This window comes from Manacus candei, unplaced genomic scaffold, assembly GCF_025592945.1.
Source record: "Manacus candei isolate 608988 ecotype Guabito, Panama unplaced genomic scaffold, ASM2559294v1 h1tg000048l, whole genome shotgun sequence".
NCBI classification, from domain to species: domain Eukaryota; kingdom Metazoa; phylum Chordata; class Aves; order Passeriformes; family Pipridae; genus Manacus; species Manacus candei.
Genome location: NW_026138096.1, coordinates 6369682 through 6392808, shown reverse-complemented (window position 1 = coordinate 6392808; position 23127 = coordinate 6369682). Strand labels below are relative to the sequence as shown.

At 34.2% G+C, this 23127-nt stretch overlaps 1 protein-coding gene across 10 annotated transcripts in view; it reads left to right on the top strand.

Moving 5' to 3' along the window:
- Nucleotides 1-23127, top strand: part of RGS12 (regulator of G protein signaling 12) — an 89713-nt gene that overhangs the window by 55369 nt on the left and 11217 nt on the right. For 5 of the 10 annotated variants that reach the window (XM_051798301.1, XM_051798310.1, XM_051798307.1 and 2 more), the window contains 11 exons: nucleotides 475-618; nucleotides 3563-3742; nucleotides 5000-5153; nucleotides 6374-6450; nucleotides 7251-7451; nucleotides 8410-8483; nucleotides 10912-11038; nucleotides 11967-12063; nucleotides 13510-13577; nucleotides 14071-14224; nucleotides 16839-17456. In XM_051798301.1, coding sequence (XP_051654261.1) covers nucleotides 475-618; nucleotides 3563-3742; nucleotides 5000-5153; nucleotides 6374-6450; nucleotides 7251-7451; nucleotides 8410-8483; nucleotides 10912-11038; nucleotides 11967-12063; nucleotides 13510-13577; nucleotides 14071-14224; nucleotides 16839-17456 — 1894 coding nt within the window. Of the gene's footprint in view, nucleotides 1-474; nucleotides 619-3562; nucleotides 3743-4999; nucleotides 5154-6373; nucleotides 6451-7250; nucleotides 7452-8409; nucleotides 8484-10911; nucleotides 11039-11966; nucleotides 12064-13509; nucleotides 13578-14070; nucleotides 14225-15317; nucleotides 19042-19965; nucleotides 20714-23127 lie in introns of those variants that run through there. The other 5 variants (XM_051798303.1, XM_051798302.1, XM_051798304.1 and 2 more) reach the window with 5 other exon arrangements.

Below are 23127 nucleotides of genomic sequence, written 5' to 3'. Positions count from 1 at the left end.
AGCTCAGTTTGATGTGTTTTTAATTATTTCCATGATGTGGGTGTTTCAAAGTAAACAAGTTAAAAATTATGTACTTACCTTTTTCTGACTTCTAGAAATTGAATCTTAGAGGATTTATTTAAATAGTAACTGTTATGTAAAAGGTCTAAAATCTAAAAAACTATTTTCCTTTGTAAAAAACCATTTGCTGTGCTTCACTTTTATTATTTTCACAGCTTGATTATTTTGATTTTTATTTTGATGACAACTTTTACTGCTTAAGAAGTATTGTAATTATTTGTAATTTTAAAGGGAAAACCCTATTTATGTGCCTAAAACTAACAAAAGCTGACATATGAAAAATATATATACATAAAGGAAACAGGAATGGCTATATATTTTATATATTTTTGAGTGGAATATATCAGTGTAAGAAATGCCTAGCTAAAAATATGGTTTTAAAGTCAAAATACATTTAGCATTTCTTTTCTGTAGCTTTCTTACAGAGCTCGGGAGATCTTCAGTAAGTTCTTGTGTAGCAAAGCTACAACCCCAGTTAATATTGATAGCCAGGCACAGCTGGCAGATGATATTCTCAATTCTCCACATCCGGATATGTTCAAGGAACAGCAGCTTCAGGTAACCACAGTAAACATCAGTGCTCTATATTTGTCAATTATCTTTTCCTTTACAATCTATAAAAATAGTTTCACATGCTTTACTATGTATAAAAAGACACTGAGATCAAGATCACATAGAATCTGCTAGTAGAATAGAAAAAGGCTATATAATGGAAGGCTGCTTGACTGTTTTTCTGTTATGTGTAGAAAATTGTCATTAACTAAAAAATAATCTGACAAGTACTATTATTGAAAGGAAGGTTTCATGCAAGTAAATAATTCCATGTGATGCAACACCATTGCATATGGTGTTTGCATATGGTTGCTTATTCTTTTTTTTTTTGTGGAGAGTTGAGTACACAAATAGTGTCTAATTTTGGTTAAAGTAGTTTGTAAAATGTCAGTTGTATTAAAGGAGTTCTTCACTTATGCTTTAAGGGTACTGTCAGGCAAACATCTTTTTAAAACTGTTGATGTCTGAAGACCTCTGAAGTGGATGTGTTTTAAATAATTATTGGTGTTCAGAACAGTTATATAACAGCAGAATACACTTTGCATTTCCTGTAGAATCTTAAGTTTCTTATTTTTTGTTCCTAAGTAATCAGCTTGGTTACTTTTGCGCCCTAGCAGTTTATTAGGATTATTATCTAATTATCTCAAAATTAGAAGTAATTTTGAGATCATGTTATTAAATCAAGTCTGTAGCCTTAATGAAGCAGATCACAATCTTAGTCAGCACACAACCTCAGACTGCATGTTTTTGGGGGCAAGCTGAGCAGCTGGTTGTATTATCATCCTTCATGTGCAAAGTGGAGATAGAGAGGTGAGTCTGACTGCTGGTCTGGAAGCTTGTGGTGTTACAGTTACCCCCTATACACCTACCAGGGCCTGGGACTTCTGTGGGAATTACCAGTCATCATCCTCCCAGATATTATTTCATGCATTCCTCATCCTGGTGTTGTGGAGACCATGCCTCATTCCTCCTCATCCTCTCCCATTTGTTTGGTGGAGTACATGGTGTTCTTATGAGTCGGGTGACAGGGCTGATGTAGGTTTTCTTCCTTTGAAAATGCTGTATCCTTAGGTTGAAGGGCTCATAAGGTGGGAGAAAATGCTCATGTGAAGTCCTGCCATGGGTTCAGTCCCAGCCACATGGCCTGTCTGGACCAGGCCTGCTTATCTCGAGTTGTCAATGCCTCAGTCAGACCCGTTCCTCCCACTGGAAAATGAGGTGAAGCAGAATGAGAGTTACTTCTGCCCAAGCAAGTGGCCTTGGAGCTAGTTGTGCTGACTGAGGTACTAATGGTGGGTTGCCTGGCTGAGGTCAGTGCTGGGTGATCAACTGCCTTGATGGCTCTTAATATCTTGGTTTCACCAAGTGGTGTTTCTGCAGTAGGTCAGTTTGTGGTCTTGGTGGGTGGCACGACCCTGAGAACACAGAGCTGTAGGTTGTGTAGTTACTGCAACCCACCCAAAAGACTTTCAAAGTTCAGCTCATGGTGGTGACATGATCTTAATAAAGCGAAAGCTCTGCATTTGTGGTCTTTCACAAGATTTTTTAGATTTCAGCACTGACCAAAGAGTGCAAGAGTGCTGCTCTGTGGCGGTCACTGGATGAGCGTTATGTGATGCCGGGGAATAGGAAATGTTGCTGCAAGGCTGCAGTGGAGTTGGAGAAGTGTGTGGGAAAGTGCCTTGGAAAGCACTGCTCAGGCCGTTCTCTCGCAAGCTCTGCCTGTTGGGAATGCTCCTGGAAGTTGCTTTCTGTCCATGTCCTGACAAATTTACCCTTGATCTTGTTGTTAAAGGTGTTGTAATGACAGTGTGGATGCAGCCAACATACCTAGTTAGGATTTATTTTGTTATAAATTGAATAAGTACAATCATGTTGAGTGTTTCCAGATGCAAGACAGTGTAGATCACTTGAAGATACTAAAATAAGAATAAAAAAACCATGTACTTCATGTAGAGTTGTGTAAATGGATGTAAATTTTTATACTCTTGTTTATGTGTAAATTTCAAATTATGCTTTTGTAACATATATTTCTCTTTCTCATTTGTAAGAAAAAGCACCTGCTAGCCTTTTCCAAATAAGCAGAAATCATTAAGATATGTAAATCAATATGATAATAATGCTAAATATAGGAAATCATGGATGTAGTGTGGGCTAGAAGCATAGTAGGGCAGATGATAATCAGCTCAAGGTAAACTAGTTATACTCTCATCACTCTGTACAGCAAAGTTAAAAGACTGTAATTGTTTTTGCTGTATTAAGTATATTTAATCTGCAGACTGCATTTCTGAAGTAACTTTTTTTGTGTCTCTTGATTTTCTGCAGTCTTTTCCTTTATTCTTCTCACCTAGCATGGAGTAACAATTTTATCTTCATTTGGGGCTAAATTCTGTGATGGGGGAAACTGCAAAGCTTTGTTTTTCATTCTAAAGCTGTGTTAAATTTAGGGTACTAGTGTTAGCTGTGCCATAGGATGATGTCTTATCTTTTGGGAGCTCAAAATGCATTCAGCTTAAAATACTGTGACTTGTTGAGGAATGTAACCTTTATAAGTTTCATTTTCTTAAAAAACTCAAGGACAGCTGAAATACTGTTTTGGCAATACACCTCAGTATTATTCACTGAGCTCAACAGAACTCAAGAATTGTTTCAAAGCTGCATGTGTTGTCTATACTAAGTAATTTGTGGAGACTTGGCCTGAAGACTACATGTGCTTTGAAATTAGTTGCCTTTTTTTAGTTTTGCCAGTGTGCCTGTGGTCAGAGAAGGATTTTATTTTTCATTGAAAAAGAGATTCCCCTTTGTGAGCAGGTTTTTAAACAAAGTCATACTTACTGCTGTTTACAGGTTAATGTGCTAAATTTTTGTGGGAACTGGCTCTTGCAAAATAGCTTAATTTGCTTGATGTGTTAAGCTTATGTAACCATTATCCATTGTGTTTTATTTTCAGATATTTAACTTGATGAAGTTTGATAGCTATACTCGCTTTCTCAAATCCCCTCTTTACCAAGAATGCATCTTAGCAGAAGTAGAAGGACGTCCTCTTCCTGATCCTCAGCGTGTTCCCAGCAGCCCCACTTCTAAACACAGCGTCAGTTCAGAGAAGTCCAATATCTCGACACCAAAAAAGGTTACCTTTGCATTATTGTTATCTGAAAACCATGTTTTTAAATAATATTTTTGAAGTTCTTTAGAAAATCAAAGATATATACAAAATACATATAAAATACAATTGAAATGTTTGGTTAGAGATGCTGGCAAATACAATTACAAAATATTTATGTGCTCAGGAAAATACTTTTTTTTTTTTATCCTTACCTTTGAAACAGTTTTCTAGATATTGACTTCCTAAATATAATTTAAAATCTTTGTTATTATTTAAATGTATGTGTACAAATAAAGGTAAGGGTTATTTTAATGCCCCGGTTCAGAAGCTGATTTTAATTGAACATTGGACTTAAGATGTGATAATTTAACGTTTGCTGAGAGCAGACATTTTATCAGAAGTTTGGAAGAAGTCTTAATCTAATCTAACTCATTTTTGCAGAGGGTAGTTTTTTTAATTTCTTAACCCCTACTGAACTAAGATACTTCTGTGTTAAACAAACTCAGTTGCTTAAAAATTAGACCAGTAATTTTACTGACTGATCTCCTAACATTATTTAGGGTTTATTTTTTGTTCATGTAGATAATACCACCTTAGCGTTACATAACTTTATGGATAAATTATAACTTTTCATTTTTCATGTCAATCACTACAGATTAGCCCGTCTGCCATTATGTATTTTTCTGACTAGAAACCTTTTAAAAGTAGCATTTTAAGGAATATTCTAATAATCTAACAAGAATACTAGCTTGTTAAAAGCAAGTTTAGTTTAATATCAAACATTCCTGACATTTGTATTCTTTAACACTAATAAATACTCGATTATACTTGTAAATGTTAAACAGTACTTTGTCATTGTCTTCAAATGCAGTTCATGTTCAAGGCTAGCCTAGGAAAGATACCAAAATTAAATTCAGTGTTTTAAAAAGGCAGATGGCCTTTCCACATTAACCTTAGGCATTACTGGTGAGTTGGGAAGAATTCTTCAATATTTGCAGGAGCTCTTGGTGCCTTGTTTCCAGCTACTGTTTTGTACTCCCTACCAAGTAGCACATTTGCATCCCTGTGTTTCTTTTTGTTTCCACTGGTGGGGTTTTTTGGTTTTTTTTTTTTGATTGCTGCTGAGAGGGATGCTGGCAGATGCACTTGTGCGTGGGGTAAAGAAGACAGCTAACCTGACCATCACACTCTTGTTTTAGGAAGAAGTGTGGGAAGGTTTATTTTAGACAATATACTTACAACTGTGATCCAAGCAATGATTTAATTGTGTTTTGGTGATAGCTAAGCGGTAAATCAAAGTCAGGAAGATCTCTAAATGAAGAGTCGGGAGAGGAGGACACTGAAAAGAAAAAACGGGGAACGTTCTTCTCGTGGTCAAGAAGTAAAAGTTTGGGAAAATCACAGAAGAGAAGAGAAAATGGTGATTATCCAAACGGTGAGTATTCACATTCTGCTTTGTTTCAAGGTTGTTTCAGCAACAGATGTGACTAATCTCATCATGATTAGTTTGTATCTAGATGCATCCTTGGAAGTGACAGAGGGAAAAGAAACTGTTGAGTCAGAAGGCCGTACGGTGGCTAATAGCACTGCAAGTTTTGTGGAAGCAGATATACAAGTAAATAGATGAAAGTATTAAAATATTTAAGTTTGTTTCTATTGACTTCCACGAGACTTTTTTTCAGCTTATCAGTCGTGCATTTCTGTGTGCTGTTAATTACTTTTTCAAGCAGAAAGCTACTATTTTTATAGTAAGATAATTTCAAATCTTCACAGAGTTCAGGAGCAGTGCGTGCAAATAATGCTGTAATTACAGCTGTTTCAAAATTCCTCCATCTGCATAGTCCTACTTTTCTATCAGTACCACAGAGATACCTGTGTGGTAACTTTTGAACTCAGTTACTGCCTGTAAAAGTCGTTATGAAAACCCTGCTGTTTTGTTGCTTAATTGTGTTTGAGAGTTTAAGGAAGAATTCCCTTATGAAAGCACCTGTACATGGCCTCTAAAGGAGGAAATGAAAGTTATACATTAAGTCATTCCATTGAGTTAAAGAAAATGGACAAATTCCCTGGAAGCACCACATTTGGTCCATATTGTTACTGTGCTTTTTGCTTTTGGTAAATGCCCAGACCCACAAGATATCTTTAATCATATGCATATTTTCAGTGTTCTCATTATACTCATATATGAAAAGACATCAGAGACATTTGCTAAGACTATAGACTTAACCTTCTGAAAGTGACTAGTAATTGTCCTATATTTTAGTTTTCTAACACCATATTTGGACTTCTAAAAATATTTATTTCCCTTCAAAATAACTGAAGAGGTAGAATAATTTTTGAGATTAAATATTTAAATCTTTTTAAGCTAGTTAATTAAATTACGTTTTTTTTAAAAACATAAAAGGGGTTCAGTTGTTTTTTTAAATATAAAAGCAAGTAGGTTTATTCAAGGGTTACATAACCAAGAAATACTTGACCAAAAGTTGTTTTGGTTTCCATGCATCAGTGCACAATATAAAGATTTGGTGGGTTTTTTTCCTTTAATGAAAAAAATAATTTTTCTTACCAGAGGAGGAGCTAATATTTGAAATAGTTTTCTGTATTATAATAAATAATAAACCCCTTTACTAATTGCTGATTTTTTTCCACAAACAGATTCTTTTCAGTCCAATGGATTGTCATACAGACGGGAATCACAAGGCTCCATGTCATCAACTGCTAGTCTTGACTTGGTAATGGCTGACTCTTACTAATGAAGAAGTGGGGAAGCAGATAAAACAGTGAATTAATAATTTTCTAAGTAGTGTGATGTAATTTGTTTGATGTAATACTTTGGGAAAGGGTTTTTAAGTGATACAGTTAGAGCACAAGATGTAATATTAAGCAATTTTAGAATATTAGAAATGTAATAGAGGTTGTATTCATATACTGCTTCTTATTTTGTCCTTGTATCAGAAAGATATGCTTTGTATCTTGTCTGTCTTAAATTCAGGTACCAGTAAACTTCCAAACTAATTTCTGTTTTAAGGGGCTTTTTATAAACAACTTTTTCCACCTACCAGAGCTTTGAGATTCTGTTCTGAACAACCCCATGTTGAAGCTTTCCCTCTTCTTGGCCTGTATGCAAGTTGCATTAGGCTGATTTCTGTGGTACTAGATTGTAGTAACTATGTAGTTCTACCTATGCTGCAAATACTGATCAGGGAAACAAGCATGGTGAAGTCACATCTATTTCTGTTGAAGAAAAATTTCTTGTCTTAGCAGAATCTTTTACTCTTTTACCCACTCTCTGTCTAAAACTTTATCTGTTCTTGAAATAAATTTAGATTTGTGCGGTGTTGTTATCTTTACCTAAAGTTTCCCCCCAGGATTTAAATTTATCTGATATTTGTGGTATTTGAAAAGATTTCTAAGACATGATAGAAAGTATGCTTTTTGGCTTGATTTGATTCGTGCAGACTCTAAAAGTTTATGCGCACACGGTCCTAATGTTCCCATTGGGCACTGACCTTTCTTTCTTTTTCCTTTAAAGTCTGAAACCTCAAGATTGCCTGCTTTTGTACCAGATAAAGAGAAATCTCCCAAATACTGCTGTGTAAACCTTCCGGATGGCTCATCCAGCAAAATGGCTGTTAAATCTGGATTCTCCATCAAAGAGGTGCTATCTGGGCTCTGTGAGAAGCATGGCATTAACATAGCTGCAGTGGACCTTTTTTTAGTTGGAGGTGATAAGGTATTGCATATTCCTGGGTTTTTTTGGGTTTTTTTTGAACATTCTCATAATAATTTTGCTAATCAGGAATTCTGTTCTCTCTATACTGTTATGTATCTCCTGGATCTGCCTGTAGCTTTATATTGTCAGTGCTGGTTAATTGTAGGAGAATTTTAGTGAAACTTTAACTGTTGCAGTTCCATGATTTTCTATGGTGTCTACATTACACACAAAAAAAAAGAGCTTGTGACAAAGATTTCCTTATAATAATAAGTTAATTTAGGTATCTAGTCTGTGTAGTTTATCCAGGAAAAATGTTAGCTTGAATTTAATTGAAAGTATCCACGAAGCAAGCAAATGTGTTTTAGTAGATGGTACTGCATTAAAGCAAAAACCATAGTGACATTCAGTTGTTCAAAGATGAAATATGCTAGAAATAAGGTACAGCTTTTCATATTGAGGAAAATTTCCAAAACAACAGTCTATACAGATGGGGCTGTGTCTGTGTGATGACTTAGTTCAGCAGAAATGTCTCCAATTCAAAGAGAAGCTGTGGATGTGAAGCATTTATTCCCTTAAAATGTGTGCTTTTGATTGGTCTAGATGATTACAAGGAAAAAAATCAATGAATGTGCGTAGCTATGGGCTTTTTCTTTTAAATCTTTTAAAGACTGTTAGCTGACCATATTTTCTATTGCATCATTCTGTGTAATTTATTTAAGTTGAATAACCTAGGCTTGATTTAAAATACCAAGTTTCTGAATACCTGCTGACTCCAGGGGAAGTTTCACAACTAGCCAAAATAAAACACACTTTAATCATGTTCCATATTGTAAATGAATATTCACTAAAATGCATGCAACCTATATTAATAATTTTCTGAGTGTTTAAAAGAAATTAAAAATGCAGCTGTTCTTTTTTACACAGTTTAAAAATTAATTTTCTTTCTCTTCTTTTATTCCTGACCTGTGCTCTATAGCCACTGGTATTGCACCAAGACAGTAGTATCCTGGAGTCTCGGGACCTACGTTTAGAAAAACGCACTTTATTTCGGTAAGAGTCAGAAATGCTGCCTTCCTCTGGCATTTTCCACCCCAGTTTTCATTTTACTTTTTGTGAGTGCGCTAATGTATGTTTCTAGTTACCTGTGCAGTGAAATGGTAGTTGATGTAGAAACGAATTTGTCTGAATTCAGTAAAAAAATCCAGTCAGCCATGTAATGCAGCATCTTAGACTGTAGTCCAGAGTCCAGCATGAGGGTATCTAAGGTTCCCATTCATTGTACAGGCACATAAAATAAATAAGTCTCAGTATCAAGCAAAGAGTCTCATGGGGACAACCAGGGTAAGGATCCATGGCAGAAACATGCACCTACAGGAACATTTCAAGCTGAGTGGAGCAGCACCTGATGAGTATTATGTGCTGCAGGAGGGAGCTTTCTGGATTGCTGTCCTGGATACAAGTGGGATTTTCATGCCAATGTTCCAGTTTAGGGATGTTTAAATAGTGTTATGATGCTCAAGCTGAAGCAGTTGTGAACAAGCATATAGGACAGATCTGCAGGCCCAGAAGGACCTTCCACATCAGGAAGGGGCATCTTTAGTAGATTGAAGTAGCACAAGAAAGGGATGGAAATTGAACTGCCAGTCTCTTAGTCTTAAGGTGAAATGGATATATTTATTGTTCCCATTGAACTGAATGTTCCCATTCAGTTACATCTGTAATTATGTACCCACTTGGAAAATTATAGTAAGACTAAATGTATAAATATAAATTAATCTGATTATAGATTTATAACCCTGAATCTTAAGCAAGTCAGTGCTAAATTATTAGTATGGATGTAATATAATTTGACACATTATATATTTAGCTGTATGTAATATTATTTGATAGCATACTTTTTATCAAAATAATCAGTTTATATTTTTTTCCCAAATGAATCCAAACTAGTGCTATGAAAACTCCTGAAATAATTATTTCAGGAAAAATTAATGGAGTAAAATGTTTGTGTTACATTAGTGAATTGCACTTTTGAAGTGAATAAAGTTTATTTTGTTAACCTTTCCTCATTTTGGCTTTATATTGCTTTTCTTTAGGAAGCAGGGCTAGTTTCTATTTAAGGGTACTTCAGGTTAATAAACGTTGCATAGAATATTCAATTTTGAAATTGAGATTGAGCAGTCTTTTATTAGGTGTGAGTTTGTTGAGTTTCCAAATTAAAAAGCAACTTTAAGTAGGCAGTACCATATGGTATTTGTGTGTTAATTATAATGTATAAAAGTTCTACATTATTCCTTTCTCTGGGCAGACACTGTGTAAGCAAATATAGTCAAATATTTGGAACATTTTCAGACACAAGACAAATACTATCTGTCTATACTGGGTTTCCTGTATGTTTACTGCTTCTGTGTCAATTACCAGTTAATGATTAAAATTGAGCATTTTAATTCAGTAGCTGTTGGTTTCAAAGAAAATGTGAGAGACAAAGTTTCAGTTATTCGTGTTTTGTTTGGAAGGGAAAAGTCACCATGACTAAACATCTTGTATTTAAGTAATTTGTGTGAGAGAAAAGATGGGGTTTACATTTAATCGTGACTGAGAAAATGACTAGTAAGTGTCGTTTCTTCTGGTAGTGCACATTTCTTCTGATAGTTTTGTTAGTAATAAGCCTGCCCTTTTTTTCATACTATAGTGCCATTGTAGTCAAACAAACCTATTATGGAGGAATCAAGGCACAGATAAAGAGCATGTAAAAAATGAAAAATGAAACTAGGCACAGTTCTGTGCAGGGGAGTATATGTTAACAAATTAGTTGTTTGGGGGTTTATTTTTTTTTCTATTTCATTATTTTTTACTGTTTTAATGAAATGCTAGAAAATGATGTAATAGACTCTGAAGAGAACTGTCTTTGGCCTTTAAGTTCCAAGTGAATTTCTTTTACAGCTTTGGTATATTAGTTTCTCTTACAGCAATTTTTCCTGATATGGTGGCACGAACCCAAAAGTAGCATCATTTGGAATTCCACTGTGTTTGTTCCTCCGCTTAAAAATAAAAATACTTGTCCAAACCCACCTCATGTAATTGAATTAGAAGTTGTGAGTCTCTTGTGGAATTGGGGAGAAATATTTTTCTTGCATCCAGGTCTGTAGTTCAGGTATAGAATCATTTTAGAAGCACTCCTGGACCAGAATGGTCAGAGTAATTTCTGTAAAGATGATTTAATTGCTGTGAAGATCATCATGCAAATAGGTTGGCTTATGCCTTCACTCAGCTCTGGCGAGTGAAATAGTAGAATTTTTATTTGAATTAAGAGTTTTTTATACCTTCCTTTTATACCTATCCTTTAGGATAAATTTATGCTACTGAATTTTCAGCTAGTTACTAGCTAGTATAACTTTGCTGTAGGTTGGGTTTTATATATTTTTGTAAATTTTATTTATTGGAATATTTCATACTTAATGTTACAATTGATATGTTTCAGGCTGGATCTTGTTCCGATCAATCGGTCAGTTGGTTTGAAGGCTAAACCCACTAAACCAGTAACAGAGGTCTTAAGGCCTGTGGTTGCAAAATATGGTTTAAATCTTAATGAACTTGTGGCAAGACTAGTAAGTATCTTTTGATGTAATTCAAGCAGCAATACTTTCTGTCTGAAGAAGATAATGCGATATTCCCTGAAATTATTCCTATCCTGACAGACATTAAAATAGGTATAGCTGGATGTTGAGATAAAATACATCATAGTCATAACCATTATACTTAATAGTAGTTCCCTCAAATATTTAGTCTGCATTTATTTTATATTCCCCTTCAGAATAAATCCAATGTCTTAAATTACCAAGCTTCTTCCAGAGCTCAACTCCCATTATTAGCCAAGGAAAGTTGATTGGGATTAAAGTTTTGTTCCATTATCCTGGGAATCATGAAATTTGCCTCAATTCCCCTTGCAGAAACTTTTTGTGAAGGCAGACTGATTCAACTTCTCTACTGCTGAACACTTGGCTACATGTTCTCTATATTATTTTGCTGGAATATCCAGGAAAGTAAAGTTACTTTTGTGATATTTCTAGAATGTATCCTGTCTTAGCTGAACAAGTCCATGTTTTTAAGATAACTGAAAAACATGTTGGTATAAAGATAACTTCATTTAATAAAATTACAAAATTAACAATGTGCAACCAATTTAGAATATAAAATATCTCAAACATCCTCTGAAAAATATGGTGTGCTGAAGATAGACAGCGATGGTTCTGGAGTATTTGTGCACACTTGCAAATTGGATGATTTTTTTTTTCTCCATGTATCTTCTTTTCCCCAAATACCATTCTCCTCACAAGAAATGGGTTACACTCATTGGAATCAAGGTAGTTTTATACCAATGGAATAAACATTTTTAGAGCAGTAGAAGAAGAATATGTTGAGTCTACGCTGAAATGTAAAAATGCTTTGCTTATTTTCTTTCAAAAATATCAGACTGCATAAATTTGTTCTAAAAACAGCTTTTTCTCTTATATACAAACTGTGATCCGACTTTAGAATGGTGAGCAGGAACCACTTGATCTTGGTGTCCCTATATCTAACCTGGATGGTCAGCGGGTTGTTCTAGAAGAAAAAGAACCAACAAAAGGTAGAGGTAAGTTGGTATAAAAACTTTTATTTATGACGTCAAGTCAGTGTCATGAACCCTGACTCTGGTGAGTTTCTTCTGTTGATGTGAAGGTGAGAGAAATGTGATTAAATTTAGATTTGTCACATGGAGCATATATTCTTTTTAACTAAAAAGGAGTGCAGTTTCTGAAGATTGAAGATTAAATGAATCTGTTGGTAAAAGTACTTTTATTGTTACTGTAAGAAGTTTTACACTAGTAATATTTGAATATTATATTTGCATTCAGCCATATATTCACATACATATTTAGGGACATAGTCTCTAGGAATAATGATGAGAATAAAGTGCCAAATAACTTCTGTGAATTTGGCAATTATTTAATAAGAAACATTCTGTATAAATAAAACAGATGCAGTTTGGGCAGCAGCTATATATATTGCTATGAAAACTTCCTTCTTTAACATGAGAAAGTAGCAGAGCCTACTTTTCCAGTTTTAAATGATTGTTTCTGCAGATAACACTAAAAAATAAAATAATAAAAATAAAAATTTGTCTGCTGAATAGTTGACAATCTTTTGAGACAATTAACACTCTAGATTAATGTAAGCACCCTTAAGAGTAAAGGTTTGGTTTCATTAGGATATTAGGTTAAATTCATTAGATATTAGGTTAAATTAAATACACTTAGAGCAGAGATCCTCTTTAAGGAAGAACTAGGATAATAAAGGTGGAGGCATTTATTGAGAGGAATCACATTTGTTGTTTTTGTAATAAACAGAACCAGCTGTTTTTTTGAAAAAAGTTATCAATCTAAATGGATATCCCATGGATAATTAGTTTAAGGATTACAAAAAAAGCCTAAATCCAATGTGCTGTCAGGGGCTATAAAAGACTAAATCATAGAGCATCATTCTAGCAGTGGGTTGGTTCTCTGGCAATGTACCAGTGAAGAGGGCCATGAGTCTGTGTTAGTATATTTGCTGTAGGCAGGTGAAATTCAAAGGAGCCATTTGGTTATTTAGAAGGTGACAAGGAAGATATGGAAATGTCTACAAAACAATTGATGCAGGAAAAGGTTCAACATGACCTTTCAATGGTCTTTTCTGCTGATTTTTTTTTTTCTTGTTTAAATTCTAAATTTGAGAATTGCAAACTGAATTATTAGCTCAGATTTTAAAATTATTTGATCTAAAGCAACTGGAAATTTAGAACTTAGGTGAAAGTTCAGCATCTTTAAACTTTAAAAGTATTGCCAGTATGACAAAAATTTGAAGATGGGATGGAGATTCTGATAGGTTTTGACTGAAAAGTATCAGGAATATCAGCTGTGCTCACTCTGTTTTCTGATACATCTTTTAGCAATTTTAAAGCAGAAATCTGTTTTGTGAATCATTGTCACTTAAATATTGCTTCTCTGGGAAATTACAAATTGGCAGTTATGGAAGGCATGTTTATGTTTATTGTTTACAGAGAAACAAAAAGGTACATTGGTAAAACAGACTGCAGTTGTATCTACTTCAAGAAGTCAAGCATCTACTGTAAGTCTTCTGCAATGAATTTTGTCCCTTAGTTCATCTTTTGTTTCCTTCTAGAATTCTATACTGAAGGCTGCATTCATCCATGATTTTGAATCAGCTAAATTATATAACTAGATTGAACATAGCTACAATTCGTCTGATGTTTTTCCACTGTCAGCAGCATCTGTTTGTGAGAACTTTGTCATGTGTCGTGTTTGTTGTTTTGTGTCTGATTGGCTTATCTATGTTAGAAAATGATTGAATTATTCTGAGATTCAAAGGCCCTTTCTGTTACATGAATTCTTCAGAGTGAAGAATATTATATTTATTTATACTTTTTTGGGAACTACTATGGCAAATGTTTCTATGCCATAATCAAGACAAAACTAAACCATTTATTGCGGTGTTAGAGAAATGTTTTTCCAAAATAACTTTTTCATTCCCTTAGACCATATTATGTACACAATGATATAGCCTAAATGTAAGTAGTACCTTAACTTTCCTTCTAATGCAGGGAGAGGGAAGAACTCTAGGAAAATCTAATTCTATCAAAATGAAAGGAGAAAATGGAAAAAATGCTAGGGAAGTCCGGCTGTCAAAGAGAGAAGACTCTATTGCAAAGATTGGAAAAAAAAAATGTCAGAAAATTAATTTGGATGAAGCAGAGGGTATGTGAACTTTATAGCTTACATATTAACATAAGTAGTCTTAGAAAAATGAGAATTTTGTATCTGTGTGGGATAAGGTGCCATGTGTTTAATACTGCATTGTGAAATCAGTCATGATCATAATATTTTTGTTTGGTGCTGTGTTTGAATTGTCTTTTTTTTTTTTTTTAAGTTGAAGGTAAAATTTTAAGAATACCTAAAGTTAGATGTAGGTACCCAGTGGGATTTTCAAAAGTGAAAGGTACCTAATTCCTGTAAAAAAAAAAAAAGGAATTAGTTACTCAACTGCAGTTGAATATCCCATTTGATACCCTTTGCAAGCCATGTAGAAGCTTGCCTTTCTGTTCACCTTTACGTGTGTTCAACTCACTGAAAGGCATTCTGCACAGTAGTGTAGATCCTAACTTACTCAGGTAAGAATTGTAAATTTTCTGCTGAAGGGCAGTGCAGTCTGATAACTGTGGAGGAGCTGTGATGGGCAAGAGTAAAACTTAGTTTACGTTCAGCATGTGCCCTGAAAAGGTATTTGAAAATAGAAACAAGCAAAGAGGTCATTGGTAATCTTGTCTATTCTGAGTACTGTTTTTACCTTCATTACATCTTAATAGTTCTGGTGATATCATTGGAAAAAAACTCATAAGAGAATTTGCTTTCTTATAGAAAGATGTCCATGGGAGAAAGTGGAATAAAAATGATGTAGCACTAGAAATATTGATATACCACCCTCTGCCCTAGGACATCAACTGAAGCAATTGCTTGTCTTTTCAGCCCTACACGTTCCTCCCTATTTTCCCAAGTAGAAAAAAATCAAAGGATTAAAATTTACTGCTGAAGTTACCCAGTATGCATATCCAAAACCTGGTTATGCACATTTATACAACAAATGAATGTTTATCTGTGAATGTTCATCTGTGAATAAATGTCCACTGACTAGAACTGAAAAAAATGCTATGGCTAAAAGTTTTATTACGAAATAGATGTCTTTTAATGTAAGTGTTATTACAAAATATTAGTGCATTTTAAATTATTTTCTGTTGCTTACTATTTTGTTAACTTGTTTTCCACATTTTAATATTTTCATTTTTTTTCCTAGGACTGAGTAAAACATTAACATAATTTGAAAACTTCAGAATTCGAGGCTTTCACATTTTATTTTGAATTTTGTGAAATTTGTCAGAGTTTTTGGAAAATGCGTACCAAATGTTGTAGACTGTTTTTTAATGAAAAAAAACAACTGTCCTATGAACTTTGAAATTTCAGAAAGAGACATTTTTGTGTGACGTCTTAGAAGTGTTTGCATGTTTTAATATGCCTACCGCCATTTTGCAAAACTTTGGCAATAAGAAGCATTTGGAAGCTTCCATCTTGGCTACGTTCAGATTTTATGGCATTTGACAAAGCATGTTAAGAAGTCATTTTTACAAATACATTGCAAAGCCTGCCGAATATGAATAGAGGATTAGGAATAAGGTCATACAAGTGCAAGCGTATGACTTCATATTATGCTAAGTTAAAACTGATATTAACTTTCTCTTGCTTGATTTTGTAATGGCTTTTGCTTCAAACAATATTTATAAGCTGGATTGAAACTATTGATTTTAATTAACCTGTTGGAGATGGCCTTTTTAAGCATCTTTTAATATTCTATAGTTAAAGTGCTCTCTTCTTGAAAAAGTAGGACATGCAGAGACACTATATTAAGAATTAACATATTTTTATATGTATATGTTTTGTACCAAAGAGTTTGTTTATTGTTGCGATGCTTCTTTTTTGAGGAGTGGTATAATTCTTGGCTTATAATTGATAAGTTTCTTGTTGCCAAGTTTTGAAACTTTCTAGAACAGTGTTGATTTACTATGAGTATTATTTATATATAGAAACATATTAAACCATTGGATATCATTAAGGACATGATCAGAAAATCACTTCTAATTGTGTTAAAACCTCAATAAAAAAGCTGCCCCATCGCTTTTGGTAATGGTTCCTTGGATGGTTATTGACTACCTGTAAGCTACTGATCCATTGCAGCACCAAGTAAAATAGGGTTACTTAAATCATCATCTGATCATACCCTGTGATGATAACATCCTGGTTTAAAACTACACCATGAATTGAATTTAAGCTGTGATAAAATATAATTACACTGAGAGAAATTCAATATAACAAGGAAGTTTGCAACATTCTGAGTCTTTGAATGTTCAAATGGCATGGCTATTTTTGAGTTAAGATGGGTAAAACCCATCCAGAATATAAAAATGTGCACCCACTGTCTGTGAGACCAGAGCCTTGTTTTGTATAAAGAATTAAAAAAATCCTGTGTGTGTGTACAGATTTATTAACTACGTAAAATAGAAGATGTGTTCAAGGCTCAGTGAATTGCAGCTGTTCTAAACTGCAAAACTCTTACAATAGCAATGCTGATGGTCTTAATTATAGTGATGCTAGTGAACATTGCTGCAATTGAAAAAGTTCCTAATTAACATGGGATCTTATTTCAAGGCAGCATTGAAAGAATTGAAGATCTTCATGGAAAATAAATGTGCTGAAAATGTACATTTTAATGGCATTGCACTTTCTGACAAAAACTTGTCAATTTTGGGTTTTTCCCCAATAGAATTTTTTGAACTCATATCCAAAGCACAAAGTAACAGAGCAGATGACCAACGTGGACTGCTAAGGAAAGAAGACCTTATTCTTCCTGACTTTCTTCGTTTACCACCCACTGGACCAGAACCATCCTCATCTACTCCTGCAGGTCCTAAAGGCTTCAACAAGCGAGTTTCAAAAAATGATGACAATGATGGATGCACATCACCAACTGGAAAACAGGAGTCCATACAAAACTTTAATGAAAATTCAGTTAAGAAAATGGGTTACTCAGAAAATAAACACAAATCTGCCTTGGCAGCTCTCCACAGTCAGAAGACTTTCAGTGTTCCTTTTAGTCCTCCATTGTCTCCCATTCCGCATGCACAGGAAAACAATGCAACAGTGTGGAAAAGGCAGTCAAGAGAATTGCAAGCCGAAGGCATACAGATGGTAGATGATGACAATGTGGCAGACTTGACTCTTGTGGCTGAAGGAGATATTAGTAGCCCTAACAGCACTTTGCTGCCGCCACCACCACCGACACCACCGTCAGACATCAGTAAACTCACAGAAGCCAACTATCCACCCCCAACTCCTTTTACAGGTAATCAGGAAAAATCTGGATATCAAAGATCCAATTCAGGTATTTCTAGATTTTAATAGTCTTTCCTTTTATGTAAAACTACTTTTCCTTGGCACTGTTAATCAGTATTTGGCACCCATTAAAACAAGAAAGAAAATTCTCTCTGCACCTTAATTTTTTTTTACAAAAAAAAAAAAAAGGAAAAAAAGATTTTAATTGCCTTAGTCTGTGCTAACTGTAATATTTCTGGTTGCCTTTAACAATGTACTTTTGTTTGGATTTGGCATGTGACCAAAAATGGACACATGCAGACAAACGTTTGAAACGTATCCATGTGCTATAATTATCTCATTCACCCTCAGAGTACAAAACAGGGTGTCAGCATTTTGAGCTCCATAGCACTGTTGTGTTCCAGATTTTCTGATCCATTTCTCATAATGAGATACATGATTAGGGCTTGGAAGTTTAAGTACTTTAGCAAAAACCCTAATTATGTGTTGAAAATTGCAGTACTGTTCATGATTAAAATCTTAAGTGGATAAACCTCAATTTAAAAAATATTTCTCTAATAAATTAGATATTTGTGACTAAAAATAAAAATGTTATTTTTTTTAACCCATACTTTCCTACACAGAGAAATAGATTGCATCTATCACGCTTTCTCCCAGAATTTCACATGTCAAATAGCTCTTTCTATTAGATAATTTTAAAGGAAATATGTAACTTTTTCAGGATATAAGTTTCTTGGTCTAGCAATATCACAGAGCAATATTAGCCCAAGGCTGAAGTATGGAATTTCTTTATAAACATGGACTCTAATAATAATTGCTATTACCAGAAACAAGAATTTGAAGACGATGGGTGTCGTGACATTGACATTTTACAGTCGTTGTACTGTACAGTTTAATGTAAAATATAAGAAGAGGTATCTATGTGCTACATTTATTTTTGATGTTTCACAAACATATGGTGCCATAATTTGTATGATCACATTTCTTTGTGATGTGGGAATATACAGTTTAACTATTTATCTTTTTACACAGAGTATTTGATACTGTTCTTTATCTGTATGGTTGATGATTTGTAAATACTTCTTTGGTTGTTGGATGCTTATAAATGGCAATGCAAATTATTTCCTCCTCTTGGTATTTTAAAAACAAATTCCTTTATTAGTAGTATTTGAGAAATGTTCTATAAGTGCTACCACTTAATTTCTGAAACTGAGTATTGGACGGACTTGTAACCAGTGCCTATGAATAACTGAACCACAAAATGTACTTTGGACATATTGATGTATATATGCATAGATTTGTGTTGGTGTCTTTCTGATAATATGACAAGTGTACAACATAGGTATCAATTTGCATATTTTTCAGTGAGAACTGTTAAAAAAACCATTTGCACTTAAAAAAAACTTCATGAATTTACAATATTTTAATGCATGCCCTACATTTCTGTGTAACCACTGAGCTGTAGCTTTCCCTTTTCCCACTTTCTACTTTTTACTTTGTAGAAATCTTTGTGTAGTTTTCACATGTATTTTGTATCTTTGTTCTCTCAGGAGTAATAAATTCTAGGTCTAGTTACACAAACTGGTTTTAAGCTTTGATTTTCTTCATTATTTTAAAAATTCTTTCAGTCCTGGATTATGAATTCTGATTGAAATTATCTTCTTATAACAAACAGATTAATAGATATGAACTAGCAATTACCGTGAGACAAAGCTGACAAAAGTTAGATTTGTTAATAATTTAGATATCAAAGGGCAAATGCTGTCTTGAGATGCTGGTGGGTCACATGTGGAATCCATAGCATTGACATGTGCTCCAGAAGGCAGATAAGACAGGAGATTTCTTTTAAATTAGTCACAACAGGAACTCCTGAAAGGAGAATCTCTTCTGTCTGTGGGTTTGTGGGCTAAACTTTATATTCATTACTTTCCTTCTTATTGTAAACTAAAGCAACTCTTCCTTGGTCTTCAAGAAATGAGCTGGTGATCTCAGCTCATCTGATGTGGAGTAACCAATGTAACCACCTCTTTGTTTGGTAGTCTTGGGTAAGAAATGAAGGGTTGGATGGGTGCTGGAGACTGCACTCCTCTTTTCATTCTTAGAGATGGGTCCTGTATAACAGCACTGTGTGAAGCCCAATTGAAAAAAAAAAAAAATTCTGCAGAGAGGCTTGTAGTGCTGTTAACTAGGTCTCGTGTTCTGGGGGATGAAAATCCAGTTTTTCCAAAAGTCACTGTGTTCCCACATATTTGTGGGCCTCCATGAAAGAAAAAGAAACAGTTGAAAGTCCTGTAGCAGTTCCCCTTTTAAAATTATTCAGAGTTTTTCACAACAAATAACTAATATTCTACATATTGAATTTTATTTTTTTAAATAGATCTTAATTAGCATTATTCCAACTGGTCTTCTCTACTTTCACTGGTGATCGTGACTTGTTTTTCTGTCATAGTCACCTGTAAGAGATGTTTAAGCAATCAAACTAATTCTGCAAAACTAAAAATCTAAATTTCTCTTAACTTTGTGACAAACCAGATTCCTTTTTTTTTTTCTTTTCTTAGGAATAACAAAAATCTGAAAGAAAGATGTGAAACACTTCGGTTTTTTGCCACAACCTTATTGCATACAATAACTGTATTCTGTGCTACACTAACAACTCACTCCTATTTTATGGGAACTGTATTCTACAAAAGAACAGTGATTTTATGGAAAAAGTGTGGGCTGAAACAAAACTTTTCTATTTTCATGATTTCATGGAGTTTGCATGGAAAGGCTGTTCAATGGTGTGCATAATTATAATAAAGACTTCTGGAAACTGTCCAGTCAAGAATCGAAATCTCAAAGGACTAAAACATTAATAATGGTTGCTTTTTTAAGTGCTTTAATGGTTCTTCAATCATAATCTCCTATCAATGGAAATCTCATTTCTAATTGGTTTATTCAATTCAAGTGTTGGGATATAAAGAAAAATCATGACTACTTAATTTGAAGAGGTCTGTAATCTTGGTTTCACGTTGGCATAAAGGTAAATGACTTACCCTGCACGTTTGGGCTATTAGTATGTTGGGTTTATAAGTGCTGGGAAAAGGACTGGGGGAAATGAATCATCCCTTGTGTTCTGCAGGGGACAATTTGCTGATGTGGTAAAGCCAGGCCAGTATCCATCCCTGTAATGGGTAACTCTTGAGGTTTTTTTCCACTTAGAGATCTAGAAAGCAAAATATGAACAATGGAAGACAGTAAAATGAAGCTTGTATTGCTCAGAGCTTTTGAGAACAAATTTTCAAATGCAGTTCTTAGCTTTCTGAAATAGGTGTAATGTTTTTGTACTGTAGTAATACTTAGCTATGAAGTAAATATCAAATCAGTTAGCAACACAAGAATCATTACTGATTCTAGTTGCATTACTCATCAAGAGAAAATGTCTTTATTTTGAATAAGCCTGCTAGTTCTGGCAAATTTCCCACTTTAAAAACCAGAGATTTCTGGAATCTGAAGAATATCTCTACGTATAATGGTGGTGGTACCCATCTGTGGAAGAAATAATGATTGTGTGGTGTGATTGGATTGAAGGGATGCATTAATTTTTGAAAGTGTTAAAATGCTGATTTAATCTCTTTGTTGTTGGGTTTTTTTTTTAATTGCCTGGTGTAGTCTGGGTACTTTGAATGTTGTCCAGTATTTCCCAGGGGGTCAGGCACATGTGTTACCTAAGTGCAAAATAGCTGTCATGGGGAAAGGCAGCCTTCCTCTCCTCCAGAGCTGTGAATATTAAGCTACAGGCCTTGCTGTTTATTCAGCAACATTCCACTGGCCTGTGAATTGTTCGTGATGATTGTTGCTTCTACTACAAAGTAGGTGGGCTTTTAGTTGTAATAGCAACTGGGCTTTTTTATGGAGTAATACTATTTCATCCCAAGGTAGGACAATTTGCAGCAATTCAGATTGAAGGTGCACAGACTGTAGATTTGATTCCATCAAATTTTTCCTCCATCTGTTAAAAAATTCCCTGTTGTTTGGTTTATTTTTTTAAGTTGGGATGAGAATTATTTTTAAAATGACATTAAAATTATACTCAATGAAATTATTGCCTACCAAGAAGGTGTTTCTTTTGAGTAGATATATAGACTAGATCCAGCAATGCAAAAGAAAAAAAAAGAGTTTATTGAAAGCTCCCTTTTAATAAGTATATAATGTCATTGGTTAAGATAGAGAGCCAGCTAGGGGAAATAAAAGCATGATGAACTTTCTGCAACTATACTTTAACAACATGTCTATGTAAGTTAAAGGGTGATTTTAGACTATGTGAAGTTACATAACTTTTTTTGAAGACATACTTGTTTGTTTCTGAAATAGATGTTCAATTGTATCCTCAAAATAAACTTTCTTCCTTTCTTATTGAAAAGATTTCTTTCAGAAATGGAATAGTTAATACCAGTGCTAGGATGCTTTTGTTGTGAAAGATAAATTATGCAGAAATAAAATGCAGGGTGGACTCTCAGAGCCTGGGGCTGGCTATTGTTCCCAAGGACAAAAAAAAATTTCCAAACTGCTCCTTTTCATTATTCACAGAGAGGATGCAGTACATGACAGCTGAGGAATAGAGATCAGATAATATCAGTGTAATTTCTGTGACTTTCACTTTTTTTGGCTACTAAACTTTTCAAGGGTGATGTTCTAAGGGTAATGAATTCCAAGTGCAAAAAAATTTGTAATAATTAGGGAGATAAGGAGCAATCACATATCTATGTTCAAAATTTCAAAATAAACCTTTGGTTTTGTAATAAATTATATAATATTTTGCATAACTAATATTTTACATAATCTCTTAATTCATGTGGCATATTTTAGAGACAATCCAATGGTGTTCCCTGTGTAAATCAAGATAACCACATAAATGAAAACATAAATAAAAATTTAAGAAAAGGAAGGGATTACGACTTAAAGATGTAAAAATAATGTAAATTATTATATTTAGCAAAGGCTGTTGTCCTGCAGATATCCAAGATAATTGGATTCTGGATCAATGTAAATAAGTACTCGTGGGGACCCAGAAACACTAAGGCCAGAATTTGTTAATCCTCTTTTAACCAGAGCGTGATTAAATGGGAGAATTACGTGTAGTACATGACTGTGATCAACAACAAACAAAGGAGAGTTTAGAGCAGACAAACAGGATGCAAGGAAGGCCTTGGGGGATGATTATTTGAATTGTAAACTTATTTCAATCAAGCAACAAGATACTGATTTTAGAAAGAATTGCAAATTTTGTCACTGACTAGATAAAATGTTAGAAAAATGACAGCTGCTCTTTGAACCAAACACACGTAGGCTAAAACCAGATCTACACGAACCCGTGGCAGCATTTGGATGATGAAGTGAACTTGGTTGAATTACTAGTTGAAATGTAACCAGTAGCCCTGCAAACCCACATTTTAGAATTTCCTAACTGAAAAATAATGTAATTAATGGCAGATTAAATTAAAATGGATTCAGGTAATTCAATCCACCATTTCCCAACATAGTACTCTCTGCAATAATTAAACCTGCTGTTACTGATGACTGATGGAAAACCAGAATGAACGTTAATAATAAATGCTGGAAGACCAGACTGAGGGCAGAATATGTGTAGGCTGCTTCACAGATGTTTTGTCATGTCTGCTGCTTAGAAAGTATTAAAAAATTGTTTCAGTTTTTGCAGTGGAGAAACAGAAAGTTTTAGC